Source organism: Pan troglodytes, chromosome 1 (genome assembly GCF_028858775.2).
Source record: "Pan troglodytes isolate AG18354 chromosome 1, NHGRI_mPanTro3-v2.0_pri, whole genome shotgun sequence".
Classification (NCBI taxonomy): domain Eukaryota; kingdom Metazoa; phylum Chordata; class Mammalia; order Primates; family Hominidae; genus Pan; species Pan troglodytes.
In genome coordinates, this window is record NC_072398.2 from 66,268,580 (window position 1) to 66,291,819 (window position 23,240).

At 41.7% G+C, this 23,240-nt stretch overlaps 2 protein-coding genes across 19 annotated transcripts in view; both read right to left on the minus strand.

The window, feature by feature from the left end:
* DHX9 (DExH-box helicase 9) overlaps positions 1-1,641 on the minus strand; it is a 48,685-nt gene extending 47,044 nt beyond the window's left edge. The window contains exon 1 of one of the 3 annotated variants that reach the window (XM_003308631.6): positions 1,504-1,641. The gene's annotated coding sequence lies outside the window, so the exon portion shown is untranslated. Of the gene's footprint in view, positions 1-1,024; positions 1,331-1,503 lie in introns of those variants that run through there. The other 2 variants (XM_016933840.2, XM_024350478.3) reach the window with 2 other exon arrangements.
* Positions 1,642-10,572: 8,931 nt separating this feature from the next.
* The window catches only part of NPL (N-acetylneuraminate pyruvate lyase), a 40,915-nt gene continuing 28,247 nt past the window's right edge, over positions 10,573-23,240 (minus strand). For 5 of the 16 annotated variants that reach the window (XM_063788382.1, XM_063788359.1, XM_063788335.1 and 2 more), the window contains 6 exons: positions 22,332-22,480; positions 22,162-22,208; positions 18,826-18,910; positions 15,143-15,182; positions 11,464-12,241; positions 10,826-11,355 (listed from right to left, as the gene is read on the minus strand). In XM_063788382.1, the coding sequence (XP_063644452.1) occupies positions 12,057-12,241; positions 15,143-15,182; positions 18,826-18,910; positions 22,162-22,208; positions 22,332-22,480 (506 nt within the window). In that variant the 3' untranslated portion in view covers positions 10,826-11,355; positions 11,464-12,056. 16 annotated transcript variants of the gene reach the window in all.

Below are 23,240 nucleotides of genomic sequence, written 5' to 3' on the forward strand. Positions count from 1 at the left end.
CTCACCCATTTGCATGCTAACTTGGCATCTCAGTCAAAACAGAATTTTAAATTTCCCCTCAAATCTGTTCCAACACCCTACCCCTACATTTCGGTTTCCATAAACGGTACGACATCCACCAAGTTACTCCTGGCACAAGTTGAGAGTCGTCCACTCCCTGAAGATTCTCCATAGCTATCCCTTGTAGAACCCTTAATGTGTGTCAAACAATATCCATAATAGATCATCTAAATGGAACTATTTTACTTAATCCTTAGTAATCTTGTACAGGTAAGATTCCCTTTAGAGAAGGGGAAACTGAGACAAAGAATATCTTGCTTCAGGAAGACAGAGCTCCTAATTATAAGAGCAAGAATTCGGGCGGGCGCGGAGGCTCACGCCTGTAATCCCAGCACTTTGGTAGGCCAAGGCGGGCGGATCACGAGGTCAAGAAATCGAGACCATCTTGGCCAACATGATGAAACCCCGTCTCTACTAAAAATACAAAAATTAGCTGGGCGTGGTGGCGCGCGCCTGTAGTCCCAGCTACTCCGGAGGCTGAGGCAGGAGAATCACTTGAACCAGGGAGACGGACGTTGCTGTGAGCCGCCATCGCGCCACTGCATTCCAGTCTGGCGACACAGCGAGACTCTTGCAAAAAAAAAAAAAAAAAAAAAAGGGGGCGCAAGAATTCAAGAAAACGTAGCCTGACTCCAGATCTACTACCTTCCACCACTACGCATTTCTGCTTCAAAATACGTCCCCTATCCATTCGTTTCTCCCCATCTCTCCTGCCACCACTACTGCACACCCGGGCTAGTGAAATATTGTCCTACACGGTTTTTGTTTCCACTCTTGCCACCCTAAAACCCATTCTCCTTTGAAGGCCTTCTCGCCACACTCCAGTCACATGGCCTGCTTTCAGCTCCCGCCCAGTTTCTGCCCTTAAGCGATAACTAATCCCTTCCGCATCTGCAGGCTCTGCTTTTCCTTCGCGTTGGCCGAGGTTATCAGCTCAAAGCCTCCCTCCTTCGAGACGCCTTACCTCGCTATACTAGCCAAAGGCGCTCTCCCTTTACATTCTTCAATTTCTTTTTGCTCTACCCACAAGGCCTGCACGACGGCGCCAGTTATTCGTGGCTTGAATGAATGACTGAAAGGCCCTAGGCCAGTGGCGCCCAGGCGGCAACCACCACAGGCGAAGCACCCCCTTCCCTCAGCCGCCGCGGTGCCCCGGCGTACGCAGGCCAGAGGAGGAAGCGGGCTTTGCCTGCTAGAGGCAGCAGCGGGAAACGCTGGGCGGAGGGGAGGGGGCCACAGGCTGCCCGGACGGCGCAAGCGCATCGCGGCGAGGCGCGCACGCAACCCGCAATCCGGGGACCCGCGGGCGGCTCGTCCCTTCCCCCACCCCCAGCCGCCGCCGCCGCCCGCGCTTCGCAACAAAGCCGGCTGCGGAGCCATGGTCCACGCCGCCCGCCCGCGACCCCGCCGCCCCGCACGGTAGCCGGAACGTCTCTCCCTTACCAGCCTTCGCTTCCTGGTGCCCAGCTCTTAGGACCGTGTGTGACTCTGGCCTTCTACCGAGACAACAGAGAAACGCACAGCAACTCGCATGGAGGAATCGGCGAAATGGCTCCGACCGCGGCGCTAGGGGGCGGGGCCAGCGAGCGTACGCATGCGCAGAGCGCGTGCCAGGGCGGGGGATGGCGAGGGCGCGCCAATGGAGGGGGCGGGGCTCAGCCACCTCGCGGCGCGGAAGGGTTTCGTTGCTAGGGAGATGGGCTGAGCCGGGCGGGCATCGCGCCAGACCTGCTGCTCTGGATAATCCACTACCCTGGATAATCGGCTGCCCGCTTTTGCGCATGTTAGGGAGTTGACGGCCTGTAGCATTCTGATGCAGCAAAATATTTCGCAGGGTCTGTCATAGGGATCTCCGGTGAGAGGAGGTTCCCTTCGAAGGCAGAACTGGAAACCTTGCTGCTAACTTGGTAGGGTTGTTGAGATAATTACATGAGATGGCATATGAAGGGCGGCTTAGTTCAATACCTGGCACGTAGTAGGTGTTCAGTGGGCGTAGTTACCGGATTGATTCAGATAGTCTGAACGCCAGTGTCTCTTGAAAGAAAGAAACTGGCCGGGCGCGGTGCCTGTAATCCCAGCACTTTGGGAGGCCGAGGCGGGCGAATCACTTGGGGTCAGGAGTTTGAGACCAGCCTGGCCAGCGTGGTGAAACCCCGTTTCTACTAAAAAAAAAAAAAAAAAAAAAAACAAAAATTAGCCGGGCAGGGGGGCGGGCGCCTGCAATCCCAGCTGCTTGGGTGGCTGGGCGGGCTCCTGCAATCCCAGCTACTCGGGAGGCTGAGGCAGGAGAATCGCTTGAACCCCGGGGTCGGGGGCGGCGGCGGAGGTTGCAGTGGGCCGAGATCACGCCATTTTCTGGGCGAGAGAGCGAGACTCCGTCTCAAAAACAAACAAAAAACCATGAAAGAAATAAGCTCAGTGAAGGCGGGCATTCTGCCTGGCTAACGCAGGTCGCTCCTTGCCGTGCCTGGAACATTACTTAAGTGCTCAGCAAACTACTTTAAGGTAGGAATAAAATCTGCAAGGTTGCTTTTGTTTAAATTGGATAACCTTTTGTGTTCCAAGTCTTTGGAGTAATTTTGTGTTCCAAGTCTTTGGAATAATTGTGTCCTTAATTATTATACTAGTCAGTGTTAAATTTTGAAACTCCAGTGCTTCCCATGAAGGTAATGATACAAAACATTTCCAGCTGGGATTGTTCCAGGGAATCCAGACTAATGAATTATCTGGGCTCATTATATCTATGGATCTTTATTTTTCACCTCTTTCCTTATGTTTTTCTTAATCCTTCTAGCTGATAGTGATCACTCCCTTTAAAACTGGCATTCTTAAAATCAGAACAACATAGTTTAGCATTTACTTATTATTTTCTTCATGTGATTGTTCTCCTTAATTAAGAATAAAATCATTGAAAGAAAGACCTTAATTTTTTTTTTTTGTACCCTTCAGGGTGTTGAAAGCAGCAGTGGCCTAGAAGACATTAAACCAATACCACAGAAATACCAAGGATCATTAGAGACTATTATGAACAACTATATGCCAACAAATTGGAAACCAAATGGAAATGGATAAATTCCTGAACAGATACAACTTACCAAAATTGGACCAAGAAGAAATAGAAAACCTGAAAAGACCAACTATGAGTAATGAGATTAAATCAGTAATACAGAGTCTCCCATCAAAGAAAAGTCCAGGCCCTGATGGCTTCACTGCTGAATTCTACTGAACAGTTAAAGAAGAACTCATACCAGTTCTCAAACTCATCCTGTGAGGGCAGCATTACCCTGATACCAAAACTAGATATGGACACAAGAAAAAAAATCTATAGGCCAGTATCCCTGATGAACATAGATGCAAGAATCCTCAACAAGACCAGGTGTGGTGGTTCATGCCTGTAATCCCAGCACTTTGGGAGGCCAAGGCAGGTGGATCACCTGAGGTCAGGAATTTGAGACCAGCCTGGCCAACATGGCAAAACGCTGTCTGTACTAAAAATACAAAAATTAGCCGGGCAAGGTGGCGTGTGCCTGTAATCCTAGCTACTTGGGAGGCTGAGGCAGGAGAATTGCTTGAACCTGGAGGGAGGAGGGGCAGAAGTTGCAGCGAGCTCAGATCGTCCCACTGCACTCCAGCCTGGGTGACAGAGTGAGACTCCATCTCAAAATAAGTAAATAAATAAAGAGACTCAACTAGCATAAATGAATTGCAAGTGTTTTATAGTATATAATGAGCACAACAAAAGTATCAATATATTACATGGAAATACATTTTTCAAAGCTGGATCTTTAGCTTCCAAGGATTAAGGAGAATTTTGTTACTGAGTTGGTTCTTAATTTAGGCTCTGCACCTGAGACCTAGAGTCCCCTAGGATTTGGGTCCAAGGACTGGCATTACCTTTGTAGGTGGCTCTTGGCAACTAGCACTGTCTAAGATCTTAACATTTGCAAATGAAGCCTTAAAACATGTCCCAAAAGTATGGAAAGTGGGCCGATTTCAACACAACCATTACCTGTTCCTGGTAGCTGACCAACTAGGAGATTTCAGAGGTCAAGTGGGACAGAGCAGGGTAGGGAATTTTTTTTAAGCTTTATTATAAAACAGGTAACTTTGTCCCTATCTTAAGAATTTGGAACTGAGGCTATAGGTCACTCAATGATCAAATAATGAAAGGTCTGCTTCAACTGGACTACTTAATATTTCACATTTACCTTTTTGACTAGAAATAACTGGTGAAAGTTCACTTAGTTTGGTGGGAAATAAGAGACACAAAGATATCTTCTCCTCCAGGATGAGACTCCCAAAGGCAAATGTTCTCTGAGTACCACTGTCGCTCAAATTTAAGCCCTTTGGAGTTCCTTTGAGCATGGTTCTGCCCTCATATTTCTGATCACTCCCTCTAGACTCCTACTCAACTTCTCTTCCTCTGTGTGCACTCCAATTGCAAGTCACGCCCAGGTTCTGTTCTTAGCACTCTATATACCCTCTACCTGGAGAGTCTTATTCTTCTATATTCCAACCACCATCCATATGCTGATATGGACTGAATATTTGTATCTCCCCCAAATTTTTATGCTGAAGCCCTAATCCTCAATGTGATGGTATTTGGAGATGGCGCTTTTAGGATATAACTGGGTTTAGATGAGGTCATGACAGTAGAGCCCCCATGGGATTAGTGCCCTTATAAGAGGACAAGACCAGAGCCTTCTCTCCTCTGATATAATTACCCACATAAATCTTGACATATTGAAGAGTTGGTTGATCTCTTAACGAAGGGGTCTCCAACTCCTGGGCTGCAGGCCGGTACAGGTCCATGGCCTGTCAGGAACGGGGCTGCACAGCAGGAAGTGAGCGAAGGGCGAGCAAGCATTACCGCCTGAGCTCCGCTTCCTGTCACAGCAGCAGCAGCATTAGATTCTTTTAGGAGTGTGAACCTTATTGTGAACTGCAGATGCAAGGGATCTAGGTTGCGTGCTCCTTATGAGAAAATGCCTGATGATCTCAGGTGGAACGGTTTCATCCTGACACCATCCCTCCCAGGCCCCTGGTCCGTGGAAAAATTGTCTTCCACAAAACCTGTCCCTGGTGCCAAATAGGTTGGGGACCGCTGGTTTAAGGACTGATGACTCTTTTAATGCAATGAGTGACACAGATGAAGTATATAATCTGGATTCCAGCAGAAATGGTAGTCTAGATTTTGAGAATGAAGAATAGAACCTATCTGATACTTTTAAAATTATTTTCTTGTTAATAATTACGGTCATTCAAAAGCCAATTTCTATTAGACTTCTTCCTTTTTTATTGCTTGTTGTACATATGTATAAGTGAATATTTGTCTTTTCTATAAGCAGTTGTAACATTGGAAGTCATTTTTCTGTCTCCATTGTACCAGTTCTTCTTGAACCATTTGTTAATCTACAAGTTCTATGGCTATATAGAAATCTATTCACATTCACAGGATTTTGCAACATGTTTTGCTCCATTTTTACAGTTACATTTGCTTTCTCTGTATTTATTCTACAGGAATTAATTTATTTTATAGTTTGGCTTGCTTCTCAGTTATGTAGTCTTGAAATGCCATATTCACATTTGCTTTTACGGTTCCCATATTAAGGTTCAGGGCTTTATTTACCCATGCATTTGTATATTTGAGCATTTTTGTTGCTTGCTTTATACAAGCTTTAACTGAGACTAATACATGTCTTTCTTTTCTTTTTGTAGAGACAGGGTCTTGTTATGTTGCCCAGGCTAGTCTCAAACACCTGGCCTCAACTGATCCTCCCACCTCAGCTTCTGAAAGTGCTGGGATTACAGGCATGAGCCACCACAAGAACAACACATTTCTATAAGGTTATGGGGTTTTACTTTTTTCCAGTGTTAATTAGTTTCACATATCTAGAATTTGTAATTTCTTATTGGATACTAGAATTACTGTATTTATTTACCTGAACAAATTAATGTTTCCCTCTACAAACTACTTTAGAAAGATTTTCAATAAAGGTAAATGGGATGTAATAATCTATTAAGAAAAAATGACTCAGAGTGGAACCTGTAGCAAAATATAAATTTGCTGTATTTAAGAGTAATTGAAAGCAAAAGATTCCAAAAGCTTGAAAAAAATGGAGATGCCCTAAATAAACTTACCATTGAAAAATAACAGAAAATGTTGAATACAAAAAAAAAAAAATGTATTGCTGTGCTGCCAAGAAAGAAAATGCTTTAGAGGTAAACATAAATGAAGTGAATGAATGAATCCAGAGAGGCAAGAGAACCCTGACGTAAGCACCTACCCTGAAAGGGTCTGCTGATTTTTAATGAACTTGAGCTTCCTTTTAATAAAAGCTGCATTGGGGCTTACGAGAAAGGAGACAAAAGAGACTGCCCAACATGCAGAGGCTGAGAGGAGACCTACACATAAACCAGAAAGCCTTATATCTTCAGTGAAAAGTGAACAACAATAGCAACAATGAGAAACCAAACCAACCAGAAGAGGGGTATAATAAGGAAACTTGTCTATCAAAAACTAGATGCTAGGTAGAATAAAAAGACTCACTTCCTCTGATATCCAAAAAAACCTCAAGCCAATTATTTAAAGTGGTTATTAGTCAACAGAGATAAATCACTTAGAAGGATTAAAATTATATTCTCTTTGGTGGAATATTCTTCTATCCAGACCTCAAATAATTCCCATAAAATTCCACTGAACATAAGCTCGAGTTCAAAAAATCATAAAACAGGTGAGGATCTTAAGTACCTCTGATGAGTGGCAGGGTATAAGTGGCTCATGTGGGTGATCCCAACACTTTGGGAGGTTGAAGTGTGGGATCACTTGAAGCCAGGAGTTCAAAACCAGCCTGGCCAACATAGTGAGACCCTGTCTCTGTTTCTAAAAAACAAATAAAGTCCAATGAGTTGAGTGCCAGCAGAAAAAGAAAACTGACAGAATTATATATAAATGTTTTAGATACTAGAATTATCTGCTACTGAATAGAAATATACCTTTTCCTCGTTATTATGTTTAATTCACTCCTGAAAACCCTACTGCTAAGTGAAAAGCCACTAAATGAAAATAATATTTTAACTGGAAAATCATGATGCATTCTCTGTAAACCCAAGAAAACTAAACAATTTCAGACCAAAAAAATCAATTTTTCCAGAGACAAGGTTATATCAACAAGTTGAAATAATAAAGACAGTTTATTTACAAACTGTAATGTAATGAAGGCTTGTTGTAAACTTTCTTCTTTCTGTACCAATTTTTCGGTCTTTAGGGGGGCCTATAGTTATTTTACACTCTAAATTTATAGCACTTAAAGTTACAGCACAGAAAAACACTGTGAGTTTAATGTTCCTATGACTTACAACACCTTACAAGAGCTGGCTCCTTTGCAGTCCCTTTAAATTAATCACTTCCTACTCTTTCTCCCTGGTGTCTGAGCTCTGATTCATTGGCTTCTGTTCAGTTTTTCACACTCCAGACTCTCCCATGGCTCAGAACTGTCAAATATGTGGGTCCTACCACCTGGAATGCACCCTCTGCTACTCTTCACCTGACTGGTTTCTTTCCAACATTCTAACTTCAGATTAAGTCTAATGGACCCAGAGAAGCCCCCTCTCACTACCTTGTGGAAATTGGTCCCTCTTCTGCACCTCCATCTCCCACCACTTTCCCCTGGCCATATTGAAGGATCTTGAAAGACATACAGATAGGTACAGTTCTATATAGACAAATGAAAGAGCAAAAGGCAGAATATACTTAGTGTTTTAACTGAATGATTCTGAAGTTCTACTCAAATTGGGAAGTCAAACCTGATTGAGGTTATTACCTTAGGAAAAGGACAGTACTAATTGGCCAATATTCAGGGGAGTTCAGATAGTAACTGCAACCTGAAGACCAGCTAGGCCTGTGATATGGTTTGGCTGTGTCCTTACCCAAATCTCATCTTGAATTGTAGTTTCCATAATCCCCATGTGCCATGGGAGGGACCTGATGGGAGTTAACTGAATCATGAGGGTGGTTACTCCCATGCTGCTGTTTTCGTGAGAGTGAGTTCTCACGAGAGCCGCTGGTTTTACAAGGGTGCCTTTTGCTCAGCACTTCTCCTTGCTGCCACCATGTGAAGAAGGATGTGTTTGCTTCCCCTTCTTCCATGATTGTAAAGTTTCCTGAGGCCTCCCCAGCCATGCTGAATGGTAAACCTCTTTCCTTTATAAATTACCCAGTCTCAGATACATCTTTATTAGCAGCATGAGAATGAACTAATACAGGCTGTGAATATTATTTGCCACTCTAACATGCTTTAAATGTGTCCACTCATTCAAGCTGAGGGTGGATCACTTTGTTTCACCCTAGTCTGAGGATTCTCAAGAATGTAGTATGTGGTCATTATCCCACCTCCTTCTACCTGAGGTAGGATAACCTTAAAATGGTGCAAACTGGTCTTGGACTGTAGACCATACTGAGATGCTGATGCACTTGCCCGCTTGTGGGAACCCACTTCCCCATGACCTCAAAGATAACCTTGTTATGTATGCTTGCTGATAGATGAGAAGGCTTGTCTCTCACACCAAAGGCTGGCATTTGTGACAATTTCTGTGCCTATAGGGCCTAACCCAACATCTGGCTCAAACGTGGGATGCTGATATTCATGAAGGGCATTCTAGCAGAATATATCAGAGAAAATATATCAGAAGTGAATGTGTGATTGATGTGTAATCTCCTTAGGTGGTCCCTCTGGAATAGAACTTGAACACTGTCTGTAACTTGTCTCCAGATAAAGGTAACACATCCTGCTGGATATAATTCTCTATGTATTTTGTTGAATCCATTCCATTATATTTATTAATTGTGTGATTAAGACTTAAGAAAATGCTTTAGGGTTTTCCTTCTAGTTGTGTAACTTAACATGCTAAAATGTATTATGTATCAAACAATTTCCTAAGAGTCACCAAGGGGAGACTCTTAGGAGAAACTACGATTTGGGTTTTTTTGTCCACCCAGATAGCCATTTCTCAGCCCCAGAAACAAAGTGTGAGGTAGTGCTCTGCCTCTACCTGGGGCTTAGCTCTGCTATTTGCATAATTTTGGTTCCAAGTTTCCCTCTTACTTCCACTGGAGGAAACTGAGGGTTGAGTCAGCATGTGATACAGAAATGGTTAAATGGCTTGGATGTGTTGTTTCCTCTACTTGATTTGATGGGTTTGTAGATCCCACTCCATTTCCTCTGTATGAAAAAGCCTTGGTGAGCCCAGGTGGGTACCTAAACTTGGGTTGCAGTCACTCTGCAAAGCCCCTCAACCCAGCCTTAGACATCAGCCTCCTAAGAGTTTGGATTTTCCGTGCCCTTCAGGTGATCAGAAAGAAGAAATTTCTCTCAAGTTGTGGCAAATACCCTTTCTAGGAAAGAATATACATTACTCCCACTGCCCCCGAACCCTACTTCCACCTCACCCCCATGGCATTTTCCTACATCTTTCAATAAACCCAAGAGAGATGTTCTATTTTTTCTTTGAGATGGAGTCTTGCTCTGTTGCCCAGGCTGGAGTGCAGTGGTGCGATCTCGGCTCACTGCAAGCTCCACTTCCCGGGTTCACGCCATTCTCCTGCCTCAGCCTCCCGAGTAGCTGGGACTACAGGCGCCCGCCACCACGCCTGGCTAATTTTTTGTATTTTTAGTAGAGTCGGGGTTTCACTGTGTTAGCCAGGATGGTCTTGATCTCCTGACCTCATGATCCACCCGCCTAGGCCTCCCAAAGTGCTGGGATTACAGGCGTGAGCCACCACACCTGGCAAGAGAGATCTTAAGTAAAACCAATTCCTAAAATCACTCCTGTCCCTCCAACCATCCCCAGTGGACTGATCTCAGATTTCTATCTTGAAACAAAGAGGTTGGAAATCAGCTTTTACTACTGTGTTGAATGAAATATTTCACATGCCATTACTGTAGTTTTAATGTTAAAAACAATTTAGGAATAGATTATAAACAAAACGGTAAGTTCGTAGTATTCCAAAATTTTACTTCTTAAGTGCACTATTAATAGCCTACTGCTATATGATATTCATTTCTTTTCTCTTCTTCTTTTTTTTTTTTTTTGAGACAGAGTCTCGCTCCGTCACCAGGCTGGAGTGCAGTGGCGCGATCTTGGCTCACTGCAACCTCCGCTTCCCGGGCTCAAGCGATTCTCCTGCCTCAGCCTCCTGAGTAGCTGGGACTACAGGCGTGCGCCACTACACCCAGCTAATTTTTGTATTTTTAGTAGAGATGGGTTTCACCATGTTGGTCAGGCTGGTCTCGATCTCGTGACCTCGTGATCTGCCCGCCTCGGCCTCCCAAAGTGCTGGGATTACAGGCATGAGCCACGGCACTCGGCCATGATATTCATTTCTAAGCTACTGGATGTTAACAGAGCTAAACTCAGACCTGGTCATTTTAAAATCATATTTCTCTTTATGTTCACAAAAGCTCACTCACCATCTTAAAAATCCTCTAAGCATTGACTTCACAAAAGCAAAAATAGAAAAATAGTTCTTTGTTTATTGGATACCCAAGAATTAATTTTAAAATTTAAATTTGGCTTTAGTATCAGTAAGTAAGGATATCACATCCTCAGAACCAAAAACTAACAACTCATTTTCTTCTTTCAGGAAATTAAAAGCTACAAAGGCAAAAAGAGGGTTGAGGATATATGAATATAACCAACTTTTAACTAGCTGACTAATTAAAGAGAGGATTAGCAAAGATAATTGAAGTCTACTTATAATTTCAAATTTGCATTTTGAAAAAGTTTTATTTTTAATTCAAAGTGATTAAAATAAGGAGCAAAACTGATATGAATTTCAAATACTCTTTCTCTGCCAATGATCAAAACAATTAGAGATGAAATGAAAACAAAATCTTAGGTAATTAACAGACTGGATAGTCAAGTTTAAAATCAGTAAGGGTTAACTGTCAATATACTTTGATATCAGAAAACTTATATCAAGGTTTGTTAGAAGGGAGATTAAACAGTTGTTGATACATTACACAGAAAGAAAAGAGTAAAAGGAGGTATGGAGAGAAAGTTGTGAGTCCTTTCGGTCCTCCCCAAATCTTCTATCACTAAACAAAAGTAACTAGTTGCAAGTGTGACAGGATAATAACATTAGCGCCTGGGCTCACTGCAGAAAGGAAGTCAGCCTTCGATTTCAATAATTCAGGGTCCTGCGGGAGAGACAGTCTTCTCGGTGGAGGAAGGGGAAGTTTGTGGTGCCCAGAGGAAGAGTCCTTTGGTTCTTTGAAACTTTGAGTTTTGAGTTTTCTGTATAGAAAAAAGTGGAGACTTAAATTCATCTTTGGGGAAGACTTTTTCCTTTGTTATGAGAAAGCCTCCCTTTACTTAGTTATAGGAACTGAAACAAGTCCTCACCTGACCCAGTGTTTTTGAAGAGCGAAAAGTGGTGACATCGAAATGAATTCAAAAGCATCCATTCTAGAGTTAGACTGAGCAGCCAAATGAGCTGGTGTATTTTGAGTTGTATACAGTTGAGACATGTTACAGTTTGGTATTAAAGTGCCTGCCTAAATGCAGTAGCTCAGAGTTTTCCTAGATTCCAAATGAATATTTATTAAAATGAAGACATATTATAGTGGTTTAAAATTAGACAACTTTAAAATAGGATTAGGAACCAGAGACCGAGATAATGAGAGCTCCTAAAGACAGATGGAATTAATCAATTACAATTTTCCTCTTGATTCCATTTCATCCATATAAACAGAAATTTCTCCACAAAAAAATCTGTGAAATGAATGACTGAGAGTTGTGACTCCTAGAGTTTTTGCCCCTTCACAAAATAAGACTTTTTAAGGCTCACAAAAGGTACCTCAATGCTTGTTGATTGATGTGAGATTTCATTTGCTAGGAGAGTTTATTCAAGTTCATCTAAAATTCCCTGAGAAAAAAATGCACTATTTAAGGTAGATTATGTCTCAAGGTGCAAACCCTGATTTGATAGAGAGGCACTAGCTACCAACTTCCAAGTTTCCATCCTTTAAATCAGTGAAAGAAAGGAAATCCAGGCTCTTCAGTTTAGCTTCAGCACTATCAGTAAACTCCCTGGAGGCTTTCTGCAGTGGAAGCCGGGGTGGGCCCATTGGAATCCCAGAGACCAGAGTCATGATGGCTTTGGTCTGTGACACTCCAAAACCTAGACGGGAAAAATAAATGAGGAAACATGACTGGTACCGTCTATCTCTCCACAAAAATCCCAAAGAAGGAGATCATATGCTAACAGCAACTACTACAACAGGGTAAGATTAAAACAAAAGATGGGAACATTTCTAGTCAATATGACAGATGAGCAATCATTTGAAATCCCTCTTCCTGCTTCAAACACAGAAACGCTGGAAAATTTTAAAAGTTGATGACAGTAAAAGAAAACGAAGACTCAAGGTTAATCTTAAACCCAAGAAGGAGAAGCCAAAGGTGTCAGGAATAAAGAGGTCAGAAGGGTGAGGAGAAGCTGATGCCAAACAGCCCTTGAGGATAATCTGATTTAGGAATATACTATTGTTGATCAAAGAAGGTAGGACTTTGTTGCCAGGATGAAATTTAGTTTAAGCTTATTTAGGAAGTCCCTGAGAAATGCAGTACTTAAGGTGGCTTATGACTCAACGCTGCTGTTTTCATGCTGGTGTTATACGGCTGGGATGGGAATGGAAAATGAAGCCTTAGATCTATGCATGGTGAGAAGCTGGAATTAAACTACCTATGTAAAACTGGTAGTCAGCCTTCTGTAAAAAGCAATAGAAAAAAACCCAGCCCACTGGTCTGGGGATAAAGAAGAAAGCTTGACTTCTACTAGGCTTGTGGATGGAAACAGATCTCATGAAAGAAATCTCAAGCCTGAGCCAAAGGTGAATGGTGGATCTCAATGTACGTCACACACTTAGTATAGGTACTATACTAAGAAATTAACCCAAAGACTGGTTAGAACTGGTGGAACTACAGTGTCCTCGCAGAGGCAAATGTAAACTCACTTGATAGGGCACCTTACAGCCTAATGTTCAATGGGTTACCCAGAAAACAACAGTCTCTGAACATGAGCTCAAAGCTAAAAATTACAAAACCCATGAGGAAAAGCAGCAGCATGAGAACTAGCACATTCAAAAATGACAAAACTCACATCCTGATAGTAGATGACAGAAAATTCTGAAAGAGACTTCTCAGAGATAAAAGAAGGAATAGAAGCCGTAGGCTAAGAGAAGTAAAGAACAGTAGAGTATAAAACAACAAGAAATACTGAAAAAAAAAAATATATTTAGGGAAATCAAACAGTAAAAACATAGCTAAAGAAAGAATTAGTGATTTTCAAGGTAGAGCTAAGGAAATAATCCAGAATACAGCATAGAAAGATATGTTAAATGTTTTTTAAAATTGAGATACAGATTGAGAAAATCCAAAATACAACTAATAGACTTTCAGAATGAGAGATTTGAGTAAATGTAGTCAAAACATTCTTTACAGAAAACAGAGAATTTTTTCAGAACTAAAGAAAGACAAAGCCTTCAGATTGGAGAGGCAGATGGAAGATCAGGTACACTGTTAATATGTAAAAAGCATAACTAATAATTATCCATCATAATCCCCAATCCCCATCTTCTAAAATGTCTGTAATTTGTTTTCTTAGCTGGCTATTGCTTTCAGATTCAAGATAGAAGAACTAACTTTCTTTTGCTAAGTTAACTTAGTTGCAGTAAAAACTGAGCATTGGGAGGGAAAATATTAGCATGATTGAATATACAGTAGGTCTCCCTTGTCTGCAGTTTCACTTTCCATGGTTTCAGTTACCTGTGGTCAACTGCAGTCCAAAAATAATAAGGTATTTTGAGAGACAGACAGAGACTGACCATAGTCATATAACTTTTATTGCAGTATATTGTTATAATTGTTCTATTTTATTATTAGTTACTGTTTATCTCTTACTATGCCTAATTTATAAATTAAACTTTACCATAGGTATGCATGTACAGGAAAAAACATAGTATATATAGGGTTTCGTATTATCTGCAATTTCAGGCATCCACTGGTCATCTTGGAACATATCCCCCTGAGATAAGGGGGGACTACTACACACATCAAGCTTTTAGTTTGTCTAAAATTTTAACAGTTCAATACCTATTTTAATGTACTTTAGGAACATAATAATTATCACACCAAACCCACAATTTTGTGAAAACATTGCTTAGAAAAATGGAACAATAATAGGTAGTTTATAGCACTGGCAGCACACAAATGTGCAAAAATCACAAAAGTGGAAAAACAAACAGAAACGTCCTTGAAGGAGTAAGAGAGTGGGTTGAGAACCCTGCAAGAATGAGGGGCATAACACAGAAGAGGTGCTTGGGGGAGAGGGAGGAGTTGTCAGAATTATGCAGGACTCTGACAGGGAGCAGAGAGGTCTGCCAAAAATAAACTTAAAAATTTTCCTGCATTAACGCAGATTCAATTGGCCCAAGGGCCAATCTCTTGCAGAAGAGTGGATAGTGGCATGTCATTTGTTATAGAAGATTTAAGACACTCTGGAGCGGTTTCTCTACTCAAAATTCACTGTATTTCTCCCCACGACTGCTCCCCAATTTTACTTTGTCATATTATCCAAACCTCCATCCATTTAGGCTTACTTGTGTTAATAAACTCTGTTTAAATTGTAAATACTCTTGGGAGAGCTGTCAGTCATTCACAATTTAGTAAAATCTGTATTTAGACTGCCTTCCTCCAAGCACTTAGGCTGAAATCAACTTCAATGCAGTAGTAGAATTTTAATGAGCTGAAGCAAGTAAAGGGAGGGAGTGCTGATGGTTTAGGAGAGAAAGAATGGAAAATGGGGTAGGCATGTGCTAAAATGGAGAAGGTTGCCAAAGATTTTCCAACTAGGTTTACTTCACAGTTTTATATGGTTGGCCCCGAGGGTTAATAAGGGAAACAGAACTCTGCTTGCAACAGACCATTAAAAGGTGTTCTTGTTGAACCCTCAGATAAAGTGATGGTATTCCATTTTCTTTACAGTCTCCAGCAGCAGACAAAGCAGAAGATGGGTGGCACTTACCTAGTTTGACAACAAAGTTGATAAATCTCTGGATACAAAACTAGAAAAGAACAAACGTATCTATAGTTAGTATTATTGAACTGTGTAAACAATGTAAATAATGTAGAAGTCAAATTACAGAAACCCTAAAAAGTCTGCACACCTTCATTTACTGAAGGTCTGTCAGAGTGGAGAAAAATAGCCAAGTGAAGATGGCTGGGATCCATCCAGGCTAAGGTAAGATCTTTTCATACATGTAGGCTTTACAAAATGGGCCCGTGCAGAAAAGAAGCTTCAATGATGGAATTCTACAAGAGAGTAAAGATGGGAATCACACCCCTTATCCATCTGGCTTACACAGGTAAACTTATCAGCTAGTGCAGTGGTTTTCAAACTCAGGTGCATATAAGCTCTGGGGCACCTTCCAGGATGCCTAAGGAGCACATGGCTAAGGCTAAGATTTATGGGAATCAATTTCTAGATCCTCAACTTCCATAAGTGCTGTTTTCTAAAATTGATCAGCATAAGAATCTGCATGAAATGGAGGTGCAGGTTGTTCTTTTCTGTTTCCCCTTTCACAGTCTTTTCTACTTTTGAAAAAAAATAAAGACAGCCTTCTATATCATTGCCTTGGGATACAAATCAAAATATCAGTATTGGTATTGATAAAGAGAGGGACAGTGATTCCTCTAATTAATAGGTAATAAGTCCTCTCAAAAATCAGAGGTTTTTCAATGATTTCCTTTCTACACTGCTACTCAGGTTTCAGCTGAAAATCATTAAAGTATTCTGTGATTTTGGCATATGACTCAAAAAATGTTCAAAGAACTGGGTGACACTGCTATAACAAAATTCCTTCCATTATTATCTAACTTACATGAACACAGTTTTGTAGCACTTATTTCTCTAAAAACAAAAATAGTATTGATGCTGAACCTCAACTTATCCTAGCATTAAATAATATTCATCCACGGATTCCAGACAAACTGATTTTTTAAAAAAGAGCCTCATGCATCTTTTAATTTTTATTTTATTATTATGTTTTTGAGATGGAGTCTCGCTCTGTCACCCAGGCTGGAGTGCGGTGGCATGATCTCGCCTCACTGCAAGCTCTGCCTCCCAGGTTCATGCCATTCTCCTGCCTCACCCTCCCAAGTAGCTGGGACTACAGGCGCCCGCCACCACGCCCGGCTAATTTTTTGTATTTTTAGTAGAGACGGGGTTTTGCCATGTTAGCCATGATGGTCTCGATCTCCTGACCTCATGATCCGCCCACCTCAGCCTCCCAAAGTGCTGGGATTACAGGCGTCAGCCACCGTGCCTGGCCTTAGAGCCTCATGCATCTTATTAAGAGATGCATTTTCAATAACATTTTACTTTATATTTAAAAGTATTTTTCAAAATGCTTAACATATTTGTTTTAATTGACTGTATACTAGAAATACAATGTAGAATAAAATTTTAATACCCAGAGACTTACAAACATATATGTTCTACCCCATGAACAATATAGCACATTACATTTACTATCTTATATTTGGCTGCTTTTTTCCATTTAACATAGCATGTAGATCTTTCCAGGTCAGAATACATAAAGCTATCTCATTTTAAGAGCTATATATAATTCGACTGCATAATAAAATGTATTTAACCATTGCCTTATGGATGAATATTTGGGCTGTTTTTATCTTTTGCTGTTACAAACAAAGCTGCAAGGAATATCTTTGTACATGTATAATTTCACTCATGTAAATATAACAGATGGCACTTAAGTACATTGAAGTGAATGAGATAAATTTAGCCCTAACTTTTTGTCTGCTTCTTCACTTGACTAAAAGCTCTTTAAGAGCAGAAACCACCTTTACTGAAATTATGTACTGAGTGAATAAGACTCACTCACACGTGCTTTCTTAAGAAGAAACAGAGAATGTGGTAAAATAAGTTCCTTACCAACATTGTTTTCAATGGGATGATTTATTTGAAACAGAGAGTGGTAAACTAAGTTCCTTACCAACATTGTTTTCAATGGGATGATTTGAAACAGAGAGTGGTAAACTAAGTTCCTTACCAACATTGTTTTCAATGGGATGATTTATTTAGAGTGGGACTAAGAGGGGAAAAAAGAGACTAGATTAACCAGTAAGAGAAGTCATTGAATGGAAGGGTCAGCATTATAGCTGCTTCAGTCTACTCCATCTATGATTTCCCTGTTCTGCTCAGAACAGGTTAGAATTTTCAGAAATAACCTTTTCTAGGAAACTGGGCAGGGTGGGGAGAACCATCAATGCAAGGAGATGGCAGAGTCTGCACAATTCATTCTTCTCACCCTTATCTAAACCAAAGTCTTGTCGATGTTCAGTTTATTTGGCACAGCTTCCTAGATCCCTACCCTGTTCCTGTTCTTAGCTTCACTTGGTCTGAGGACAAAGGCGAATATTACATATGGTATTTAAACTTTAAGGAGGAAGTAGATTTATGATGGCTCAACTTTGAGGCCTACGGGTAGGGAATAATTAACCACTCTGGATTCTGCTTCTTCATGTTGCCTTTGGGTTGGGGCTGCAGGTCACTTCCTTTAACCCCCAGGATACTTTGTACTTCTGATCTGTAATCTCTGATTACCCTGATGGCAGCCTGTCCTGTTCAGAAAGATCCCACAGCCAAGCTTTATTAGGACCAACCACTTGCTCCAATCTTGCTTCTGTCTTTCCATTCCCACTTACTTTCTTGGGATACTCCTCTCAACCACTTATACTATCCTGAAAATCCTCACGCCTCTCAGACCCCAAAATTCTTGCTCTCATGTCCATCCTACTTTCTTCCAATTCATTCCATTTACACTTTAGAACCATGGGTTAGAACCAGATGTTAGCTGGGCATGGTGGCACATGCCTGTAGTCCCAGCTACTCAGGAGGCTGAGGCGGGAGGACTGCTTGAGCCCAGGAGGATTCAAGGCTGCAGTGAGCTATGATCACATCGCTGCACTCCAGCCTGGGCAACAGAGCAAGACCCTATCTCTAAATAAAAGAGAACCAGTTGTTGAGACTGTTCCACCCTTCACTGAGGCTCTTCTTTCCCTGATGGCTAGGCTGTCCTCCATGGAACATTCACAGCAGCCACTGTGTCCTCTGGGGTCTTCCCTGCAACCTATCAGCTTCTGCTGGTTTTTCCTTCCTGTCTCAAATCCTGTATCTACTTTGGATCACCCACTAGGCTCTTATTTCCTTCCTGGTGGATGTTCCTAGTTCTCAGCACATTTCCAGGGTGGACAAGACTGACCTGCCCTGACTTTGAATGAAGCCTTCCCCATTTTAGGTTACCATCTTCATAGCTTCCTCATATTCTGTGATAACTCTGGTGTGATGTCCTCAAGGGGACAGCCTGTGGTCATTTTCCCAGAAATCTATGACCATTTTATTATAGTCACAAAAGTACTTTGAAGATAGAGTAAAAATAAGATCCTTTCTAGGAGGAAGAGAGGAGCCATCCCCGTATGGGTCCTGTCCTGATTAGACATGTCGGGAACACAGACAATGGGGACAGCTTTGGTTTTAAACAAGAAAAAGTACAAAACAGAAGAAAGGTAAAGAAAGAAGTGGCTGGGCAATTTTAATGAGGGCAGGCATGGTAGAGAGAAGAAAAAGAATCCTCAAGTGGGGAAGAAAAAAGGCTGTGATTTATGGGAAGGGAAGAAAACGTTTACCTGGTAGTTCAGGGCTAAAGAGAAGTCCTTTTGTTCAAAAGCCTCCAACATCTGGTTTGTCTTTTTTCCCAGGTAGTTATAGGTACTGGCAAGACAATAACAAATACTGCAGGTTCAATAACTCAACAGGAAAGGTCCAGATCTTCAAATCCCTCTGCTGTTTAAAGGGAGAAAATACACCTAGTCCTCCTAAAGTCTGTTTTTGGATCCTAATCTATTAGGGGACAAGACTGTCTTCAGTTCTGAGTTTTCCAGCAATACTGAGCAGTACTGCAGAGAAGGAAGACAGGCAAAAGGGGATAAAGGAAGAAAATCAGAAAAAAGATAAAAAAGATGGAGATGTATTTGTTAGGAAGCGACTGAGGCCAGCTCTTGCCCTAGGGTACACACAGGTGCAATGCTAGACAAGAACTGTGGATAAAAGGTAGCATCTGAGGTGAGTCCTAAAAGCCTTATGCTGAAAAACTGGGTGGATGGAACACCATGAAAATAGGGGCAAATCCCAACAAATTACCTATATTCCTTGCTAATGTGTATATTACTTAAAGACTAGTTTCTAGATAGTAATATTAATAATGATGATAATAAAATGAGGGATCATTTACTAAGTGCCTATTATATTATAGGTGCTTGACATAAATCATGTCTAATCCTTGTAAAACCCTGCAAGGTAGGCCTGGTTTTTATTTTGATTAAAGAAGGGCTTCAGAGTTTCCATGAAAGCTTTCCATTGCTTCATGTTGTCTTCTATAACAATTCAACAATAATGAAGGTGAGAATTTGATCTGACAAAATATTTTTGTGGACTTAAAAAACTCTCCAACTCTACCTATAAAGATAAATATCTTAAATAAGTCACTGAATTCTTAGAGAAACCAGCAAGGTAGAAGGTTATAGAAACTCATAATAAGGATATTTCCCCAAGTTCTTTAAATTCAAATGGCTTCTCTCATAGTAAGTCGGTATCAGAAAATGTATTTATCTTGATGTACCACTAACAGAAATGTTGTTGGACTTGTATATATAGAACTGGGGTCAACAGCAAGGGATTCCAGGAATGTGAAGCTCATGTTATCTTGTGGCAATAGAGCAAGGAAGAACAATGTCTGAGGAGTTTCAGAATACTAACATTTGAATCCCAATGGTCTTAGGTGTATCCCTGGTTAGACAGAAAGGTGATTATAACTAGGGAGAAACGAAGTCTAACCAAATGTACTTTGCTTATAGATTATGTTGACAGAATTAAAATGCCTAGTATGGAGGACAAAAAGCAGGAGCCAAAAAAGTAAGAATTTCCAGGCGGAAAAAGGTTTAATGGTGATATGGTTTGGATCTATGTCCCTGCCCAAATCTCAGGTTGAAATGTAATCCCCAGTGCTGGAGGTGGGGCTGGTGGGAGGTGATTGGATTACAGGGGCAGTTTCTCATGGTTTAACACATCCTCCTTTGTGCTGTTGTCGCGATAGTGAGTTCTCGTGAGATCCAATTATTTAAAAGTGTGTGGCACCTCACCTCCTCTCCCTCCTGCTCTGGCCATGTAAGATGTGCCTGCTTAGCCTTCCGCCATGATTGAAAGTTTCCTTCAGAAGCCAAGCACATGCTGCCATGCTTCCTGTACAGCCTGCAGAACTGTGAGCCAATTAAACTTCTTTTCTTATAAATTTCTCAGATATTTCTTTATAGCGATGTGAGAATGAATTAATACATATGGTCAACAAATACACATTCAAATTTCCTCAATAGAAATACCCCTGTAGTTACAATGGCTGTCATAGGCCATCTTGGCTTGGTGAACAAGCCATTTATATTATTCAACTCAGTCACTCTTCCTCACAGCCAGGCTCACCAAGACATGTTGTAAATGTTATTTTGCTCCCCTGGTACCTTTCAGTTAATGCAAACATTTCATTCAATCTGCTTGGAAGCATATTCTTATGAATCAGGTTAACATGTGCAGTGGACATGCTAATTGAATTGCCTGTCTTTTGCTAAGTAGGCATTGGGCCACATGCTTCTGGTTGGACCTGACATGGACACTTGCCTAGGTAGTGCTATCTAATGATGTCCCGAGATGCCATGCTTGGGCAGCCATGACTGGCCATGTGCATGCTGAAGCAGAGAAAGCCCATCTGGATACAGAGAGAGAGAAGAGAAATAAAGAGATGTGCAGAAAGATGTGGAGGTGAGTCTCTCCAAAAAACCACATATGGAAGATAATCTGCCTTGGCTATTGAGATTCTGCAGTTCTTGGCTTTCATCTTCTCTGAGGCCTGGTTGTACATCCTCCTCTTAGGTTCTATGTGATTTCCCAGTATTTTATAATAACATATCTTCTTGTACATAAGCTAGTTCAAATGGGTTTCTGTTACTTGTAACCAAATAAGTTCTGACAAAGATAGAACTCATAAAGTGTGAGTCCATCCTTGAGACACTGGTCACCAGGGTCTATAGCACTAAGGGTCAGCTCCTGCTAAGGTGTAGGCCCTGTGCATGTGCTCAGTTCATGTGGTCATGTGTCTCACCTGTAACTGCAACAGATGCTTCTAAACAATGACTGAATTTTTCTTTTTCCTTTTTTTTTTTTGAGATGGAGTCTCACTCTGTCACCCAGGCTGGAATACAGTGGCTTGATCTTGGCTCACTGCCACCTCTGTCTCCTGGGTTCAGGTGATTCTCATGCCTCAGCCTCCCGAGTAGCTGGGATTACAGGTGCCTGCCACCACGCCTGGCTAATTTTTTTTTATTTTTTGAGATGGAGTTTCACTCTTGTTGCCTGGGCTAGAGTGCAGTGGTGCGATCTCAGCTCACTGCAACCTCCGCCTTCCGGTTTCAAGCGATTCTCCTGCCTCAGCCTCCCAAGTAGCTGGGATTACAGGCGCCCGCCACCATGCCCGGCTAATTTTTGTATTTTTAGTAGAGACAGGGTTTCACCAAGCTGGTCTCGAACTGCTGATCTCGTGATCCACCCACCTTGGCCTCCCAAAGTGTTGGGATTACAGGCGTGAGCCACTGTGCCCGGCCCATTTCTTTAAATTTTTAGTAGAGATGGGGTTTCACCATGTTGGCCAGGCTGGTTTTGAACTCCTGACCTCAAGTGATCTGCCCACCTTGGCCTCCCAAAGTGCTGGGATTACAGGCTGAGCCACCATGCCCAGTCCAATGACTGAATTTCTAACAAACAGCTAAGCAGTATTTAATTCCCTTTCACTGGAAGAATGTAGAAAAGAAAGGAAACTTCTATTAGAAAGGATACACATGCAAGAAATACAGCTACTTTGGTGATGAATGCCTTTATGGGGGACTTTATAACCACTGGGAAAAATGAGTCATGCTTACCTGCCCACTGCTCCAGTTGCTCCCATCACCAGAGCACTCAACAGTTGCTAATCAGAAACAAAAAATATTCACTTTTATAAAAAAGAGAAAGAGAAGAGATGCTACTATATAGCTACACAAATTGTTTTGGAGGGAACTGACCTGCTGCAACATGCTAGGGGGTGACTTACCTCATCCACCCCAAAAAGGAAAGCAAACTGTTGCTGGCGATTCTGATCAACACATTGCCCGAAGTCTAAGAGATCTGTATCACTGAATTTCAGCCCTTGGAAGGTGGGGATCTTATCCAGAATCCCATCCAACAACTCCTCAGCACGAACTGCTCAAAATAATAAGTGCCTCATTAATCTGCACATCTCTAGGAAATAACATCTCATATAGTGTCATGCATCTGCAGTGAGCTGCCACATGCTGCTGTCAGCCAGAACTGACTGCAGACTAGGCATAATCACTGGTTCCTGACTAGCAGCTCCTATGTGCTTGTCCAATTATAATGCGAAACTTCCCATTCCTTGAAGGCAGTAGATGGATATTTGTGAAGTGTAAATATATATTTGGTCTCAGTCCCTGGTTCCTGAGACAAAGTACCCAAAACCTTGTAGATAGGGGTGCTAGGAGAATATTTTATTCTAATACTTGGTCTTTGACCCTGATTCCTGACACAGAGCTCCCAAGACCTTTGTAATTTCCTGAGAGATAGAAGCATCTGACACAAATCTCCTAAATCCCTTGGAATCTCCAAAGTGATATGTATATTTCTGTATGCTATGAAGTTTAATGATGGCTAGATCGCCTAGATTGCCTCAGGATGAGGGCTGGTTGCCAGGGGAACCAACCATGTACTTAGAGGGGTGGAACTTTCAGTCACACCCTTGGCCTCTGGGGAGGAAAGCCGGGCTAAAGATTGAGCTGATCACCCATGGCCAATGAGGTACTCAATCATGCCTATATAATGAAGCCTCTATAAAAACTTAAAAGGACAGGGCTTCTGGGTTGCTGAATACATGAAGGTGCCTGGAGGATGGCTTGTTCAGAGAGGGCATGAAACTCCATGCCCCTTCTCACATCTTACCCTATGC